Consider the following 19281-nt stretch of genomic DNA (forward strand, 5'->3'; position numbering starts at 1 on the left):
TATTTCATTTTTTGCAAATAAGTTTTGTTGCTCTCTCATCTGATTTTGGCATCCGTTTTATGTTTTCTTCTCCTTTCATTGTTAATGCTCTACAAGGGCTTAAATGTCAGAGTTCAAGAAATTGTTGCATTCCAGTAGATACTATGTTCGCAGCACATTAGGAAGGAGAGAGAAGGAGGAATGGAGAGAACGACGATAAACTTTGACATGTCTGTCAGAGCGCAAAAAAACACACATCGTAAAATCAGTAGTTTATCGAAACATGAAATCAACACAAATCCTCACCTTTGTCTTCTCCACCAAATTGGTCACCATGACAACTTTGCCGGTGTTTTGTTCCCAGACCATGCGCATGAACTCATTGATGATCACATCAGTTGGACCTGTAAGAATTACAATTATTTATCTGACGCCATGCATGCTCAGGCTGTTTGCACTTAGAAGGTGGCCCTCAGTGAAAAAAAACTAGGGTGTCCGGGGGCATAAAACGGACATTTGGCATGTGACATCTAGTCAATGATGAGGGTATACATTGTACCATTGCAGGCCATATTTGGTGAAAGACAAGTGTTTTTCTGGGGTAGTAAGTGTGTGCCGTAAGTTTTTATGCATGAACTGCAACAGTCACCACAAACAACCTCGACCGCTTATTGAAATCAGGCCTCATTGAGCCATCAGAGCGGATATGTCCAACACTTGCCTTTCTAACGCCGGCATACTGTATACATTAAGCTGAAAGGCATTAACATGTCTTAAGTGGCAAAGACCACATGATTACCAAATTTTGTGACAACTGAGAATGTTGACTAATATCATGAAACAAAACCCGCACGTAGTACTCAAAGCATGATGATAAAGGTTTAAATATAAAAAATGTGAAATCGAAAAAGACTTATAGCAATACTATCCTTTTAGACATTAAACAGCTATACCAGAATTGTCCACTCTTCGGCATAATTTTTTCACCGTTCGATATTCCATATTCAAGAAAAGCAAAATGAGATAAACAGCTATCGTGTTACAAAGCGGTAATTTCGAAATTATTTGTGTAGTGTTGTTCCGAAAAACAAAAGATTATTACGGTTTATTAATTTTATAATGGCTAGAAAGAATATTTGATTAATTTATTTGATTGGCATGACTACGCCGTACTCAAAAATATTCCACTTATACGATGGTGGAAGGAAAACGGCGAAAGCCTTTGGGAAACCCACGATCATCCGCAGGTTGCTGGCAGACCTTCCCACCTACAGCCGGAGAGGAAGCCAGGATAAGCTGAACTAGAAATCACGGCGACCGCATTGTTGAGAGGCTCCAGGGTCATTGCAACCCGCTGGCACGCTACTCACCTCGGCCACGCATTTCTTTTCAAAGACATGACACTATTATCGCGTTTACAAACATATATGGCTACATGACATATCACCTTTACAATAACAATGGTGCCTACCTTGAGACGCGATGTACTTTTTGGGTTCGTTGTAACCCTGTAAGAAAGGAAAGTTATTTTACTTATTCTTGATCAAACCCGGGTCGGGTCATACCAAAGACTTTAAAAATGGTACTTATTGCTGCCTCGCCTGGTGTTCAGCACTGAGATGTTAGAGCAAGGAAACATGACTGGTTCGCCCGGTATCAGTATAATGTGACTGTGTTGGGTGTCATGTCTGATGTCTTCGACATGGTCCTTCTGTGGCGGCACAAGAAGACACAGTATATGAACATACACCTAAAATTGTTAACTACGACGTTAAACCCCAAGCATACATACATACTTGTTCTTTTACTAGATGTGTTACCCCACGCTCAAAGAATATTTCAGTTACGTAACGGTGATGAAGTTTATGGTATCATATGATTCACAAACTCCGTTATCAATATCATCTGGGAGGTTTAATCAAAGTCAACTGTTTCATATAAAGTATTTATAAGTTTATAAATACTCACATCGATGTAGCAAGCGTTGATGTAATCAGTGTCATCATCACCAAACTGCTTCAGATGGACCCGTGAATGGTCGTCTGAAAAACGTATGGTTATGCCCGCACGACACATAAATCGGGCACGCTAACCTCGAATGTAAACTTAAGCACAACAGTATATTTTGATAAGTGCAGTCCGCTATGCATTTAGCTACTTCAGCAAAAAATATTGAATATACACCGTGTTATTGTTATATTTATTTGATTGGTGTTTTACGCCGTACTTTAGAATATTTTACTTATACGACGGCGGCCAGCATTATAGTGGGAGGAAACCGGGCACAGCCCGGGGGAAACCCACGACCATCCGCAGGTTGCTAGCGGACCTTCCCACTTACGGCTGGAGAGGAAGCCAGCATGAGCTGGACTTGAACTCACAACGACAGCACTGGTGAGAGACTCCTGGGTCATTACGCTGCACTAGCGCGCTAACCGACTGAGCCACGGAGGCCCCAGTTATTGTTTTGAGAAAGTGCCTTAATTGTTTACAAAGGCGTCGCGTCACCTAGCGTCAAAAATTTCTTTAGTATATGCCTAAACTATGTATGGAATTCTGATAACATTGCTTCATCAAACGATCATTTAACAAAAGAATCAGTGCAATTCTTTGCTAACATAGCCGGTATGTATGGAAGTCGGTTAAAGTCATCATCGCACCATCGTACCATCTTAGCATCGTCCGACGGTGGACGGTGCGATGGCGTGATCGTATGAAAGGATTGGGCCATGGTGCATGGCTATTGGCAATGACCAGAATCCATGGGACGAAGATACGAAGCCATGACGCTGTGGCTCGAGGGCATGGGACCATGAAACGATCACATCTTGTCATCGCCCTATCAAGTTGTTCCATAGCCGAGCGGTTGTAAAGTACAATGGTTGGATGAAGGCATTAACCGGTTTCCATAACTATGGAGTATAATGTGCTTACAAGCCACGAGATTCCGATAACGGCTTTTGTTCTTGTTCTCAGGTTTGTTAGCCACGTCATGCTTAGCGTGTAGTCCCACGGGAAATGTCTGCAGCAAACAATCGATTCTGTGGCTAACGGTTTACCTCAGGGGTAACGTTAAGTAGGTCAAAAAGAGAACGGATTAAGAGTAGTACATAGTTTAATTAAAAGGACTTGGTATGGTAAGTCGGAGAATCAGCCCCAGAGAGGTACGATAAGTACAAATTTCAAACTTCTAGTACAATTCTATAAATTTTCAAATCAGAAGTATAAAAGTTGGTCGAAGCAGCTATTTAAGTGTCATGGCCATAAAAGAGAGGATTGCTCAGTAATAACACGTTAAAAATGCTCTCTCGGTCAAAAACACAAATTTTTCGAACAAACGGGGCACTGTGTTCCTAATTTACAGTATTTCAAGAGAAATATATCTTTACTGAAACTTTCATGTGTATATTTCTACGTGCTGTCAAAGTTTCGTTTTAGTTAACGTTTGTCTTCATATGTAAAACATAAACTTTATAATGTGATCAGTTTTGTCATATTTTAAGTGTTGCCTTGAGTTAGAATGGATAAGCTATGGTATTACGGTGTCTGTTGCAAAACAGATATTTCAGTGTGACTTTAGCAGCCTGCCATTTTTCGACTTGATCATGTTTTTTGGGGGAGTTTTATGAGTTACATGCTTTGCATGTAAGAGGAAAAGAAGAGTAAAACAGAACTGAAAAAAGAAGTAGGCCAAAGAGAGTGTCAACTGCTGTAATTCACAGCTATAGTTAAGTTCACTTTTTGAGGTGCACAGCTTCTTTTACTGGGGTCGATTCCTTACCATACCAGGTCCTTTGGAGAATAAACATATTTAGAATTCACACATATAAGTGCCATAATATCGGCGGTGACATCTTCTTTTCGGAGCAGCTAACCAGCCTCAAAGATCATCGCCCCACGTCAGAACAAAACCAACCCGTAACGGCTACCGTGGTTAGCGTAAGCAATGGCGCTCCCACTGAGGCCAGCGGTTTGTGGAAAGTTCCAATGGAAGCTGCATATCTTCAATTTCAACATAGGATAATTTGATGCCTACAGTTGTTACAATATTTCAGCGACTCTGCTGGACGTGACATTGTTTATAAACGGGACGAGGTCGCCATTTACAGGTTGGACTCGTTTTAATGATGGGAGCCAATCATCGAAGACGACAGATAGCTAAAGAATAAAGGTGAATCCAAGCCTCAACACAGGCTTTCGCATTCGACCTGTCAACTATATTCCGGGTCAATAATCATAATACCAGTTTCTATCACAACGTTCAGCACAAACTACCAAATTTACTTAGGGAAGCACAAAAAATGAAGACATTTACACGGAATAATGCAGAGAGAAGCCGTCAACAGTTCTCAGCAATATCGCAAGTACGCAAGGAATGTTGCAGATGAAAAAATTAAAACCAAATCGTGTATGTACCATGCTTGCTCTTATTTTGTCGTTGATCAAAATATGTTTCTTAGTTGCGATTTGGTTGCAATCATTCGTATGTTCAACCTGACTCTTATTCCTGGCTGTTATTCAATACGATAAATATCTTATTACATTTGAAGTGGAAATGGACAGAATTATTAAGCAGAGTGTTGGATGTTCTAGACAAACCTGGTGTGGCAGTATTTGGTGGAATATCCTTTACATAGATGGGAAAAGAGGTTTTTGTGGTCATAATTTGTGACGTTTATAAAAATTGCTATACAGTTACACAGGAGGTCTTACAAATGCTACATAACTGATATTAGTATATATATATATATATGCGTCTTTATCGTCACTAGCCGCCCAGTGGATAGACATTCTCAGGTACTGATTTATCTATTGTTCGCTACTTAACAGCTTTATACATGTACGACCTTGTTCCCAGCAACAATTCATCCATGTATTATGCCATGTAACTAAACCACTGCCTGTTTTGACATGTACGTAACATGTTCCTTAGTTACTGGTAACACATATGCTATATAAAGACCTCTGTGGACATTCATATTCATACTCTATGAAAATAACATGAAGTTTGAAACTGCAGATGGAATATAACAGAATGTAGAAATTAAGAATGCATTGGTAGCATGAACTAATAACATTTTAACCAGTCCATTTTATCTCTAGTGTCTTCGCTCAACTTGGATTTTCTCAGAAGCTTTTTCTCTACCTTAAACTCAGCCTTAAATCCCACGGAAGTCTTTTTCCTGAGCATGTATCGTCGGAATTCCTCCACGGGAACACAAGTGCTCTCCTGAACTGCGACAGGGTTCACAAAGTCTGCCGAGGCTACATCAGCAGCAACGTCTTCGTCGTCCTCATCATCTTCATCGTATTCTGTATGTAGAACAAAAGGTGAGATATAAACAAAAAACCCTTACACGTATCAGTATGTATGTATACATTGGTTTTCAGGTCATATTTAAAGGCAAGGGCCAACCTAAGATGAGGTTTATATCAGATGAAAGACCATTAACAACCGTCCAGGAAAATAGCTGTATTTATTTATTTATTTACTTTTTTTTGGGGGGGGGGGGATTTCTAATCGAGTAAAACTGTGTTAAAAGATCAGATTCTATGTGTTGTGACCAAAAAGGTATCATTAAAGTAACATCTATACTGTTTGCCTCGAGGTCAAATCGGCGGATGCATCCATAGATCTATATGTACATGTATATGCTTTTTGAATGATGAAACGTAATGTGAGTCTAATGTGTGGTAAGCTACAAAAACCTTATATGACGTCACTGGTAGCATTGTGACCAGAAAAGGCCACCAAAGAATAAAATATTAACATCCATTTTTCTTGGTTAAATTGGGTTTTAAATAAGCAAGTCAAACTTTTTTCTTGAATTTTTTTAATGGTTTTTCATCTTGTACATCTTTCATTTAAGTATTTTCTTGGCGTTTAGCAATTTTTCAGTATTTTAATGCCGACCAGGAGTCATTAGGTGTGTGTACATGTAGACAGACATATGCTGTCTCCTTGTGGCTGGGCGAGTCCATATCCTCAAGTGGTGCTGGTTCATTCCTCAATGAACTAGTCTGCCAATGACACTGACAATGACACATTCTATTATGTACTGATATTAATCCATACAGTTCATATGTACAAGTGTCACATCTTTCAGTTCGTCAATCCACTGAGTTCATGTCTGCAAATATCACACCATTCAGATCATATCTAGTTATATCAAGGCGTCCAGATCAAATGTGTATGCTGCTAATATTACACCATTCAAATCATATCTGGTTATATCAAGGCGTCCATTTCACACATATATGTGCTAATATTACACCATTCAGATTATATGTAGTGATATTAAACCGTCCGGTTCATACATGTATGTGTTTGTATCTCACCATTCACATGACACGTGCATGTATACATGTTCTATTAAATCAAACAGTTCATGAATATATCAACCATCCATTTCATACGTATTATTTTCAAACTATCCACCAGTTGATGTGTAGTGATATGAAACGATTAAGTTCGTATGTAATGATATCAAACCATCTATCAGTTCATGTAAAGTGATATCTGTGTATACTCTACATATGTAATGCAGTTTATACGTAGTGATATCAAGCTATTAAGTTCACAGACATTACCACAAAAGCAACAAAGAATCACAACTAAACAAACAAATGACACACCGATGTTGTGTTGTGGTAGTGGATCATCCTGCTGAGGCCTCGCCACTAAATGACTCGGCTGAAGTTCTGCATCCGGGTCTTTCTGAGACAATCCACGACGCCGTCTGTCAAGTAAACCACGGTAACGCAATCTTAAATAGATGATATCATTAAAATATATTCGACAAAAAATAAAAAAAAACATTTTTTATATTTTTGTGAACTGATGTATTGTTGCCACGAATATATATTAAAAGTATATACGGAAGCAAAGAACCTTAAAATAAAGAAAAGACAACACTTGTCCAGAAGTATATATGCATCGATAAGATATCCCCCATGAAGTTCATAAATATACCTTTTTATATTTCTGATGTTGCACAACAGAGATATCTAAGTTCCAAATAAGCAAAATGGTGCACATTTGTAAAAAATAGATAGGGTAGCGATGTTAATATTACATGTTTGTAAATTTTAACCAATTAGGCTCGAGTTATTTCTATAAGTGACACGACCCCTGTTTCCGGTTGCTCTGACATGGTGCATCTAATGAACTTGCAAAAATTCCACATTAAAAGTTGATTTTTGGAGTTACCAAGCACGTCAGGAAAAAACGGTTGTGTCCGTTTAGGTCTGTTTCCACACCTCCAAATAACTAAGGTTATGTTATTTGTTGCCTTTTCTTTTAACAAAAATCGAAAATATTAAGGCCAAAGACCAGCTATACGCATCAGTACCTGCGTATGATGAAGAAAACAACAACCACGACCAGCAGCAGAACAACGCCTCCTGAGACTCCACCAGCTATACCGCCGACTGACATCTCAATATTTGAGCCATCCAACAGTGTCGCTTCTGCATATAAAAAAAACATGATTAAATGAAAGCTGAGGCAAAATAGCATGCTGCCATTGGAACGGCAGAAGAGTTGATAGTATCACTATTACCATTTTTCACACTGTTGTCTCTAACTTCATCAGTGCTAACTCTGTTGTAAATTGAAAAGAGGCTGTACTTCCTCGGGTACGTACGACCATTTATCATCGCTGTTCTGTTTTTTACTTTCTACTCCGTTCACTTTTGTGATGTATTCCAGCATAAAGCAGAATTCTGCTAGTGGATTAACCATTCCCAGAGGCATGATCTCTTGGCATTGTCACACTGTGCTCGCTGCTCCAGTTGTAATCTCTATGCTGTAGTCTTTAATATTGTACGCTACGCTCAAAACTTATCGGCCTTGCCCCAGATGTTCAGGCATGGCCATAGAAACTGCTTCACTGATCGAAGCGTAATGACCCAGCGATAATAATTTGCTTAACCTAAGTAACTGTCTCGAGACACTAAAGAACAAATGGGGGAGTCGTTATGAGATCTTGGAAGTCTCAACAATTTAGTCCATTATACCTTCTTTACAGAAGTCTCCCAGCCATCTATCTGCACAGCTGGTACACGTGCCGTTCACGTGATCACACGTGTGGTTCCCGTCCTTACATTGTCCACACTCCTCCTGACACTGGTCACCGAATGTACCATTGGAGCAAGCTGGGGATGTACGACATAATACAAAGTACACTAGATGAATATTACATAAAAAGTAAACATAAAGGTGAACCATGATATGTACACCTGGTTCGTCTAATAACTGGCGGATAGAGAGGATTGTGTGTTTCTGTGTTCACGGGTTTAGTTGGAAAGCTCTCTGTGGATTCTAAAGTTTTCAGTGAAACACAGTGGCCGATGTTTTAGCTTTACAGGCTTTGCACACGTAAAGGATTACTTATGCATGTGGCACGAAATGGATGGAGCGAGTGAGTGCTTGGGGTTTAACGTCGTGCTCAACAATTTTTCAGTCATATGACGACGAAGGAATCATTAGGGTGCATGTACGTGTAATGTGCCTCCTTGTTGCAGGACGGATTTCCACCGCTATTTTATTTAGTGCTGCTTCACTGAGACGACTTACCGAAGGCAAGTAAGCCGCCCCGCCCGAGCCATTATACTGATACGGGTCAACCAGTCGTTGCACTATCCCCTTCATGCTGAACGCCAAGCGAGGAAGTTACAACTTCCTCTTTTAAAGTCTTAGGTGTGACTCGATCAAGGATTGATCCTGGATCTACCGGTCCCGAAGCGGACGCTCTACCAACTGTGCTATCCGGGCCGGTCGAAATGGATGGAAACTGGTATACCAGCCGTCAACAAAATCAACATCCCAGGTAAACAATCTGAAGTCCGATTCCCAAAACAACGTCGAACACAAACCCCTATAGAACTAAGAAAGTGAATTAAGTACGAAATTAAGAGAAGCAGTCAATCGTTTCAACAATGATGGAAAGACGCAAGAAATGTTGTAGGCAAGTGAGTAAAATCCACATTAAATTAAGTATCGTGCTAATATATATGTTGTCCACAATCAGAATATGTATCTCAGCTGCGCTTTGATCGTAAGTGCTGATATATCCAACTTAGCTGTCAAATTCAGCACGATGAATAGGCAGACAGTCCCTAGCCGCGGGTTAAGCGGAATTAGATCTTATCATAAAGCAGAGTGGCAGAAATTCTGGGTACTCTGTCCATACTGAAGGGAGGGATGGGATAAGGGCCGAACGGATAACGTACTGATCCTATGGAATTATTATACCTCTAGCAGGACCCGTTCTTATAAAGCTATTTCACTGCATCAAAATTGTTACAATACAACAAATGCGGTAATCCCAAATGAGGTTAAACCTTCACACGGTGGTCACTTCAAAGAATGCTGCCAAAGATCTCTACGAGAATGCCTCCTACCCGAATGTATGCATGCATGGTAATGCAAATTGTCGCTAAGTTCTAACGTGCGGTAGTTTGAACAGTGTCCTGATTGAAAAGATCGACAACCAGTCGTGACGTTACTCTCAACACAGATACAGTACTCACTAAAGGTGTTTACACGGTTAATTCCCATTGACAATGGGTATATTATCTGTGTCACAACGTTTCCCTGTGTAGCCCGGATGACATCCTCCCTCACAGACACACCAGCCGTAATGTTACAGGCAGGACTGATACAGTTCTCACTACAGGTGTTCGCACAGTTATTTCCCCATGACTCTGGGTATATTACCTGTGTCACAGCTTTTCCCTGTGTAACGCGGATATCATCCTCCCTCCCACACACCAGTCGTAACGTTACAGGTGGAACTGATACAGTTCTCACTACAGGTGTTTACATAGTTATCTCCCCATGACCCTGGGTATATTACCTGTGTCACAGCGTTCCCTAGGCTAACTCGGATGACATCCTCTTAAATAGACACCAGTCGTAACGTTACAGGCGGAACTAATACAGTTCTCTCTACAGGTGTTTATACGGTTATCTCTTTATAACCCTCGGTAACACCTGTAGTGAGAACTGCACTAGTCTCGTCTCTAACGTTACGACTGGTACCTGTGAGGGACGATATCACCCTGGTTACACAGGGGAACGCTGTGACACAGGTAATATACCCAGTGTAATGGGGAGATAGCTGTGTAAACCAAATATACAAAGGGTTATGGAGAGATAATAACAATTAATAATTACATATAATCTAGTTAAACACCGCCAGATCTGAAGCCTTCAAATAGATAAGTTCCAAATAAAAAATTGTGATTAAATACGTTAGCTCTACGTAATGGACTGTGGGTTGATATTTCAACAGCCTTGTGACCTGTATAAAATTAAGAATGTTGGTGTATTTCGGTAGTACTTACCGGCTTATTGTTCAAAACTTTGCGTTTTATAAGCTTCCTATTTGCATTTATTACTAAAAACTCTGTCAGTAGTTTCATCAGCTGGGACATTTTAGAGAAAAGGGCAAGTAAGAAGACCGCCATTTTTGAGCCGATATCATATTCTAGGCCAATCATACTTTCCCATTTTCTAATCTTCTGCACAAAGCCTGAATCCACTGTTTCCTGTTTTGAGGACATAGGCCGAACCCATTTCCATTTACCCACTGCTGTAGGAACATGGGATCCATTGGCGATAATGTAGAGATCTGTGAATTCGAGTAAGCTAAATCTCGTTCGGAAAGTTGCGCGGTTTAATCACCAATGTGGCGATAAGCTTGTAGCAGTTGGTGGGACCAACTGGTGATAATCCACACGTCTTGTATGACATCCTCCCTTACACACACCAGTATGACATCCTCCCTTACACACCAGTATGACATCCTCCCTCACACACACCAGTATGACATCCTCAATTACACACACACCAGTATGACATCCTCCCTCACACACACACCAGTATGACATCCTCCCTCACACACACCAGCTACTTTTCTAAAGAAATTTAACTTTTTCGAATTCAAAGATCTCTAAATTTCAAACAAATTGTAAATTATTATCGCCTAAGCGTACCTTCTTTACAGAGGTCACCCAGCCACCCGCCTGCACAGCTGGTACACGTGCCGTTCACATGATCACACGTGTGTTTCCCGTCCTTACACTGTCCACACTCCTCCCGACACTGGTTACCGAATGTACCACCTGGGCAAGCTGGGCATGTGATATATCCCTCTAGATCCCGTAGTTGCACCAGTGCAACAGTGCACAGCTTGTTCTATAAATAGCCCTTATAGTATCAGAGCTTTCCTTTACATCCCACTGTAGCTCACAAGCAACAAATCTAGTTTCACTTTCAGAGGGTAGGTGGCAGTAGCGCATGTATTAGCCGATCACGTGACGTTTCCACATGGCGGTGCTGTTGTAAAGCGAGCAGCCGGTACTTGGAGGTAGGAATATAAGCTATTCTTCTGTTATATGTTTTAGTTTGATTTTCTTTCTATATTTGTAATGAAAGTATATCGCTTTGTGAATAAAAGGAGCCCAATAACAATTACAATAAGCTATGCGGTGTATGGCATACAAGCGTGTCTATCTCGTGTTGCACTCGTGCAACATTGGTAAATACTGTTACACAGAAGCTATTTGGCCAAATTATTTGACTATGATTGTTCGTACTTTTAGATGGCGCAACGCAAGTTCAAAGACTCGAATGATGTTTTGGACATAGTGACCGCATCTGATAGTGAAGTTGATGGGTTTTCTGAAGAATCTGATGACGACAATGATGGCTGGGGAGATGATAAGAATGATCAAAGTTGGCAACCACCTGACAACGATACACATGAAGAAAGTAGTAGTGATAGTACCAGCGACAGTGATGATGATCGCCCTTTAGCTCAACTAAATGCAGAGAGCCAGCGGAAGAAAATTGTTCGTTTGAAGACCAGTTATACCTTTTCAAAGGACAAATTTGTACCTGTTGATTCTGACTTTGTACCAGAACAAGTTACGCCAGACCCCTCTAGTGACCGCACACCTTACGAATACCTAAAGCTGTTCATAACTGACAAGATGATTGAAGACTTGACTGTGGAAACAAATAAATATTCTCTAGAAAAGTTTGGGGAAGAATCTAAGTTTGCAACATCAGAGATTGAAAGTTTTATTGGGATATATTACAGTATGGGATTGGTGAAAATGCCCAAAATTGCAGATTACTGGAAAATTGGACTGAGATACCCATCCATAGCAGATGCTATGAGCCGAAATCGCTTCCAAAAAATCCTGGCATCACTCCACTTTGTGGATAACAATACTGTCACAGAGGAATTAAAAGAAGACCGCGTTTGGAAAATAAGGCCGTGGATAGAGAGTCTGCGAGGAAATTTTGCACAAGTGAGTAATACAGAATTCCAGTGTGTGGACGAGATTATGATCCCTTTCAAAGGAAGATCGCTTCTACGTCAATATTTGCCCAAGAAACCCAAGAAATGGGGGTTTAAGCTATGGGGCAGATGTGATGCAAGTGGTTTCTTACACGATTTCAATGTGTATCAAGGAAAGGGTACCGGCATTGAAGCTGATGGTGCTGATGGCTGTGGGCTAGGCGGGAATGTTGTCTTGCAGTTGTGTAGCTCATTGGAGCGCGATCGCGGCTACAAAATATTTGCCGATAATTATTTCTCAAATTTCAACTTGGCTGTTGAAATGAAAAACAGGGGATTTCAGTACACAGGCACAGTCAACAAAAACCGCCTACATAATGCACCACTAGAATCTGATAAGGACCTTGCTAAAAGAGGGCGTGGGTCGTACGACACCGTTACTCTGGAGGAGGGGAATTTAGCCCTTCTGAAATGGCAGGACAATAAGACTGTTACAATGATGTCTACCTATCTAAGTGCAGAACCCCTTACTAAAGTGAAACGTTATGACCGGGCACAGAAAGCACGCATTGAAGTTGATCGACCAGCAGTAATAACTGTCTATAACAAAAATATGGGTGGGGTAGACCTGTTGGACATGATGTGTACTCTCTACAAACGCCAAATCAAAGGACGAAGATGGTACCTATACATTTTTTACCACACTTTGACCATCTGTGTGGTAAACAGCTGGTTCCTGTATGAACGGGATTGCCAAATAAATGGAGTTGGGAAAGCCCTCCCACTAAAGGTTGTCCAATCCCAGATTGCTGAGGTTCTTACAAAGAAAGGAAAGCCTGCGCGGCCAGTAGGACGACCAAGCCTAAATTCCCCACCTCCGGCAAAACAGAGAGCTTACGCCGCAGCACCTCAACCTGATGTACGGTATGACAATTACGACCATTTTCCCATGGCCCAGCCAAAGCGTAACCGTTGTCGGTATTGTCCCAATGGATACACCCAGTGGAAATGTGGCAAGTGCAATGTGTTCCTGTGCCTTTCTCCTGGAGCCGAGCCTCGAAACTGCTTCCTCGCATACCACAAAAAATAACTGTGTGGTAAAGCATGGTATTGTTCAGACATTTCTCATAAGGCAAATATGCTGAAACGCACTGTTGCACTGAACATGTTTGGTGTATGTCTATTTTGTAATTTTATTGCTTTGACTAAGCCAGTCTGCCCTAGTATTTCTTGAATACAATGCCTAAACTGTGGTTTCTTTTCTAATTGTGACGATACCTTCATCAAATTGCATGAAATTGCAGTTGTCATGTTTACTATAATAAATCATAAAAAAAACAATCCTTCCGTATTTCTTTTCATTGTATCCCAATGTTGCACGTGTGCAACATTTTTAAAAAGTAGGTCACGTGGGTCCGATGGCAAAACTGACAATGGATTTGTTTATTTTACATGTCTGAGGTTATTTATTCTCAAGGAGAAATTTTTTGGCTGGTTTCTTAATGCCTTGGGATCTAGAGGGATATTATACAAAATAAGCCAGCTGGATTATTATTACGTGAAAAGTAAACATAAATTTGAACTAATATATGTATGCTTAGTTTGTCTGATAAATGGCGGACACAGGGCATTGTGTGTTTTTGTGTTGACGGGTTTCCCAGGGAAGTTCTTTCTAAACCCCAAAGTCACCAATGAAACACACTGGACTTTAAGGACTGTCAAATTCTAAAGATCATAAAAAATTTTCTTAAAACTTAACCTTAAAACGCAATATTCCTCTCAATCTTACACGTTTCACCTAGGAAAGATTAACACAGCTTCCTAAGGGAGTAACACAAATAGACATTTCTTCACCCTAAATTATGGCTACCTCCATACCTAAATCGAGTTAGAACTTCAGTGACTTACGTTCACAACGAGGTCCTGTATATCCTATGGCACAGCGAGGTTTCTCCAAGGGACAGTCCCCACTTACCCCGTCACAGACAGCTCCGCCATGACACTGACCACAGGTCTCCTTACAGTCAGGACCCCATGTATATGAGCTGCAGTCTGGTCGTGAGATGAATGTATAACGCGTTCAGCTAATACTTATATTCAGTAAAAAACCAGCATTATATAGTTGTTTTCATTACATATACAGGTATCCACATCCCCTGTTAGAGCTTTGCTATGTGTAACTTCAAAGTTATCTAACCAGAATTAAAAGTCTCCGGCATTGTACACAGTGCAGGGAAGAAAATCTTGTACCGGCAAGTCATATGTAAAACAACAATGTGGGTTAGAACAGCAGTGTGACCCAGGAGCCTCTCACCAATGCAGTCGCTGGGAGTTCAAGTCCAGCTCATGTTGGCTTCCTCCCCGGCCATGCGTGGGAATGTCTGACAGTAACCTGCGGATGGTCGTGGGTTTCCCACGGGCTCTACGCGTTTTGCTCCAACCATAATGCTGCATGCTGTCGTAAAAGTGAAATATTCTTGGGTACGGCGTAAACCACCAAATATATATAAAAAAAAACAGTGACGAATTTTTCCATAATGTACATAGGAAAATATTTTTCGGTTCCTAAATCAAAACGCGGAGAAAAGAGAGAATGGATTAGCTTTTCCTGCAAAATCCAGGAATAAACCTACATTTAAGCATCCTTAAATATGGAAGCCGGATAAGACGGAAGCCGGATAAGGCCATCTTCGCAGCATCATGCCATGGGCGAGAAGATAACACGATGGCACGAAACGATGATACGATGACACGAAGCGAAAGCATGATGTGATGAGACGATGGCACTAAGCGAAAGCACGATGGCACAATGGCACGAAGCGATTACTAGCATTGTACCATCGCATCGTGTCATGGGGTCATCGCTTCATGCCGTCGTGCCATCGGCCTTAAGAAAAGTAACGTTGTGCATTATGGTACATACATTTTATTACTATAGTTTATATACAGTCTAACTGAATTTTCCTTGCAATAATATAAACGTGCAATATATATTGTGGTGTTACCTGTTACTAACGAAAGGTAATTTTGGTACCGAGTTCGACCGATTTTACAAATAGCTGAATATAGGCGACTGACTGAAGGAAAGAGACTTTTGTTTGGCTTCTTGTGTGTACACGCTTAGGGATAAACGCTCATCGCTAAACAAATCCTACCAGGATATATAAAAATATCAGTGGCACGAAATGATGCCCACAGGGCACTGCTCTGAGAGGGCGATGGCACGAAGCGCGAAGCGATGACACGAAGCCATGACACGAAACGATGACACACTAGCATCATCGTGCCATCGCCTCGTGCCATCGCCTCGTGCCATCGCTCGAGATGGCATGAGGCGTCGGGTATATTATGATGGTTTGTTGACGTCTTTATCCGACTTTCATACTTTAAGCCTAATCTCTTTTGCATTGTTTCAATGTCATTGCATATTAAATCTGGGACTAATGTACCAGGATAAATGTGACGACAACACTGCATGTTGAGTAATTCTAGAGTAGTGACGTCGAAAAATTTACACTATCATCACTGCGATATTTTGTAACTAATTCTCCATCAGTCACATCAATTAAGTGCGGAAATACATAGGTCTATTTTGTCCAGAAAGTTTGAAGAACCACAAAATGCACCTGTGCCTCTACACTTATTCATTACTTGTGCCTAATTATGTCCAACTATTATGTGTCCAATATTTTCTTCAAGTGCAGCTGACTTTGTACTTGATGCCTATGTACTACCATTCTAGTCAGGTCGAGCTGAAGTTATATTTTATAGGCTGTAGACTAGTCATATCCCATTAACTTCTTATCTATGCTACTGTTCATTTAAGAGTTGAATTAACCTCTGCATATTTTAAGTTTACCTGTTATTTGTATGTCTACTAATGGGTTTTATAGTGTTCTCACTCATGTTGTTGTTTTGTTTTGGCTTGAGTCATTAAAATGAATGCAATATCAGCAATTTTTTACCTGTCTGTTTGTGCTCGGCGAGGACAAAATATATTTTGCAAAATGGATGACATTTTGAAAAATGATTTGGTACGACAAGGACAAAATCTGTTGTGAGGGTACTTGTAGCGGAGAGTAAAGATAAGAAACAGCTGGCTTGTCAATCTTGTACTTGGCAAGAGGACATGTTTCACCTGTTACGTGTGACAATTTAGTAGCTACCACACTGTCGTCGCTGTCTTGGATTTACTCTCTATGTGTACGTCTTTAATTATATTGTATTCCTGTATAAAGCAAAATCCTGCTGCTGGACTACGGCATCCGCGAGGCCTGGTCCCTTAGCATTGTTTAAATGTGAATGTGTGTTAAATGTGATGACAACACAGGATTTTGAGTAACGGTAATTCTAAACCATGACGTCAATTTACACCATTGCATTGCTTTACTTAATTCTGTTAAGATATTGTGATTGGGTACGTGTAATGTGCTACTATTTAACCCCGATGCTCGGCCTTCCAAACTGCATATAGATAGTTCAATGTTCCCGGAATCCGTTTCGATCTTTTAAAACCTCGAAAATGGAAAAAAAACGGTAGATTTTGGTGATCGGACATCAGGAGATGTACCCCAACTACGACTGAGCCACCCTTGTGATGCAGGCATCTTTATGCGTACAACACAGACAATCGCCATATTTTTACAACTAATTTCGATATTATTCCATCCCAATGTATGGATTGTAAGTGGAGTAACACGCAGGATACTGTAAAGTTACATGCCACAGAAAATGCCACAGGGTGATCATCGTAAACACCCTTTTATCACGGAGGACTCGCTCGTAGTCGTACATGTATGAGACTTGCTAATTCTACCATGCTATACAAAAAGGGAAGACCGAAGGATGAGGCTTATATCCCGCTCCCGAAAAACAAATAAAAAAGAAAAGAAAAGTCGGGATTATCACTCGCGGAATGCAGTAGTTGTTTGGTTACTTGCTTGTTTGAAACAGCAGACAGTGACCCGAACTGTAGGGTGACGCTGGAATTGCCACGAGGCTGCAGGGCGGCCCTCCTGTTCACACCAGACATAGCGGGCGCGGGATACCTTACAGCATGCCGTATCTTGATGCCCGTAACTGGACTCCCATAAAGTTCAAGTTGGCATTTTATCAATCACTGTTTCTGTTCAATATAATTCAAGCCTTTTTTATGGTAAATATTACAGGTAAGCTCTATTGTTACTTTCACCGCTGTTGAGCAAGAGACTTTTCTACCTCGTCACTACAACTCACGATCCGCTGGCCCGATATCACAGATCCTCGCGTCGCAGCGGGTATCGCTCGACTTGGCCATAGAAATTTATAGTCTGTGGGCTGTGAAACCATGCCAAATTTTTACGTGGCAATGTCCAATTCGTGGCAGAGAAACTAGAGGAGAACTCATTTGCGTCATAAACGCATGTGAGTGAAAATCGGTCAAAACTGTTTTACTTGTGAATTTTCAGGGTGCTAATTAAGAGTTGCACACGTAAGGTAATTATAGACTGAGTCGTACGATGACTAATGGTGGAAGAGCACACGAGCCTAATGCATGGATTTGGCAATGCTTTGCAGGGCTATTCAATTCATAATCCCGGCAGGTGTTACCGACATGACGTCACCCGGCTAGGCCTTTGCCAAGCCAAAGTTTAATGGAATTTTTTAGAGTAGAAATAGCTCAGATAATATTTTTAAATTTAAGTATTGTGTCTTGAGAACATTTAGTGTAAAAAAAGTCGTTGGGGATCTCCTTTAAGCATTTACATGAACAGTTAGAATAAAACTCCAACTGAGGTAAACTGACATGTATTAAGGTCGTATTTCAAGGGTTACCATTTGCTATCTATCATACTATCATCGCTTCTCTGGTTTTACTCTCTGTGCTGTACGTCTTTAATTATATTGTATCGCTGCATAAACCAGGGCTCTGCTGATGGACTAAGCATCACCGGGGTCTTGCCCTTTTTGAATTCTTTTAAAATTTTGTGTGATAAATGTAATTGCAATTCGGCATTTTTAGTAATTCTAGGCCAGTCCAGTCTAGTTAATTACAATTCAGTTTTTGTAGTAATTCTAGGCCAGTCCAGTTAATTGCAATTGAGTTTTTGTCGTAATTCTAGGCCAGTCAAGTTAATTACAAGTCAGTTTTTGTAGTAATTCTAAGCCTGTCCAGTTAATTACAATTCAGTATTTAAACATTTTAATGAACAATTAGAATAAAACCCCAACTGAAGTGAACTAACAAGCCGTCGTATTTCACCCAATACATGTGACTGTGTGTCAGCCATCACACTGTCGTGGCTCCTCTGGTTTTGCTTTGTACGCTGTACGTCTTTGTTTATATTTTATATTTTAAAAAATGCGCAGTTGTTATACATGTATGATGCATGAAGCGTCAGGTGATAACAAAATCAGGTCAACATTTACCTGCAAAAATAACCAAAGTATTGAGAAGATACAGGGTATATAAAGCACGAAATTAGGACGGGATCATGCAAAGAGAAAAAGTTAACAGTTTTCAAACACTTACTTGTTGTACAATTGTAACCCTGAAACCCACTCTCACACCTGGGTGATAAATTCGGACATTCACTGGTGTCCTTGTCACAAGCAGTATTATTCCAGCAATGTCCACATTCCTCACCACAGTCTGTACCCCATCGGCCATTCACACACTCTGGTGAGAAAAAACACAATGATATTGTTAATTTCATATTTCTTGAAGTGAAAATTACATTCACGAAGACAATCAACCTAAATTTCAGATTTTAAATATAGTGCATACAAAATTAAGAGTGCAGGAAATCTTATTTCTCAATCAATGAGATTAGCCTAGTATAGAAGACACATATATCTTGAATATATTTATTTAATTAATATATCTTACGTATATATATATATATATATATACGAAATGCGCATAACTGAAGTCCAGACGAAAATATAATTTAGCTAACCTACACTTGTCCACGTGTGACAGCAAATCTGTGGTCCTTCACAACGTAGA

The 19281-nt window shown here is 40.4% G+C and overlaps 1 protein-coding gene across 1 annotated transcript in view; it reads right to left on the reverse strand.

Moving 5' to 3' along the window:
- Window positions 1-19281, reverse strand: part of LOC135470717 (receptor-type tyrosine-protein phosphatase kappa-like) — a 43805-nt gene that overhangs the window by 9127 nt on the left and 15397 nt on the right. Inside the window, exons 8-18 of the mRNA XM_064749752.1 lie at window positions 18805-18951; window positions 14202-14345; window positions 10981-11118; window positions 7999-8136; window positions 7332-7449; window positions 6616-6719; window positions 5126-5292; window positions 2914-3001; window positions 1948-2021; window positions 1451-1487; window positions 286-383 (exon numbers count right to left, since the gene is read on the reverse strand). Coding sequence (XP_064605822.1) covers window positions 286-383; window positions 1451-1487; window positions 1948-2021; window positions 2914-3001; window positions 5126-5292; window positions 6616-6719; window positions 7332-7449; window positions 7999-8136; window positions 10981-11118; window positions 14202-14345; window positions 18805-18951 — 1253 coding nt within the window. The remainder of the gene's footprint in view (window positions 1-285; window positions 384-1450; window positions 1488-1947; window positions 2022-2913; window positions 3002-5125; window positions 5293-6615; window positions 6720-7331; window positions 7450-7998; window positions 8137-10980; window positions 11119-14201; window positions 14346-18804; window positions 18952-19281) is intronic.

The sequence above is a fragment of the Liolophura sinensis genome, chromosome 7 (assembly GCF_032854445.1).
Source record: "Liolophura sinensis isolate JHLJ2023 chromosome 7, CUHK_Ljap_v2, whole genome shotgun sequence".
Lineage (NCBI taxonomy): Eukaryota > Metazoa > Mollusca > Polyplacophora > Chitonida > Chitonidae > Liolophura > Liolophura sinensis.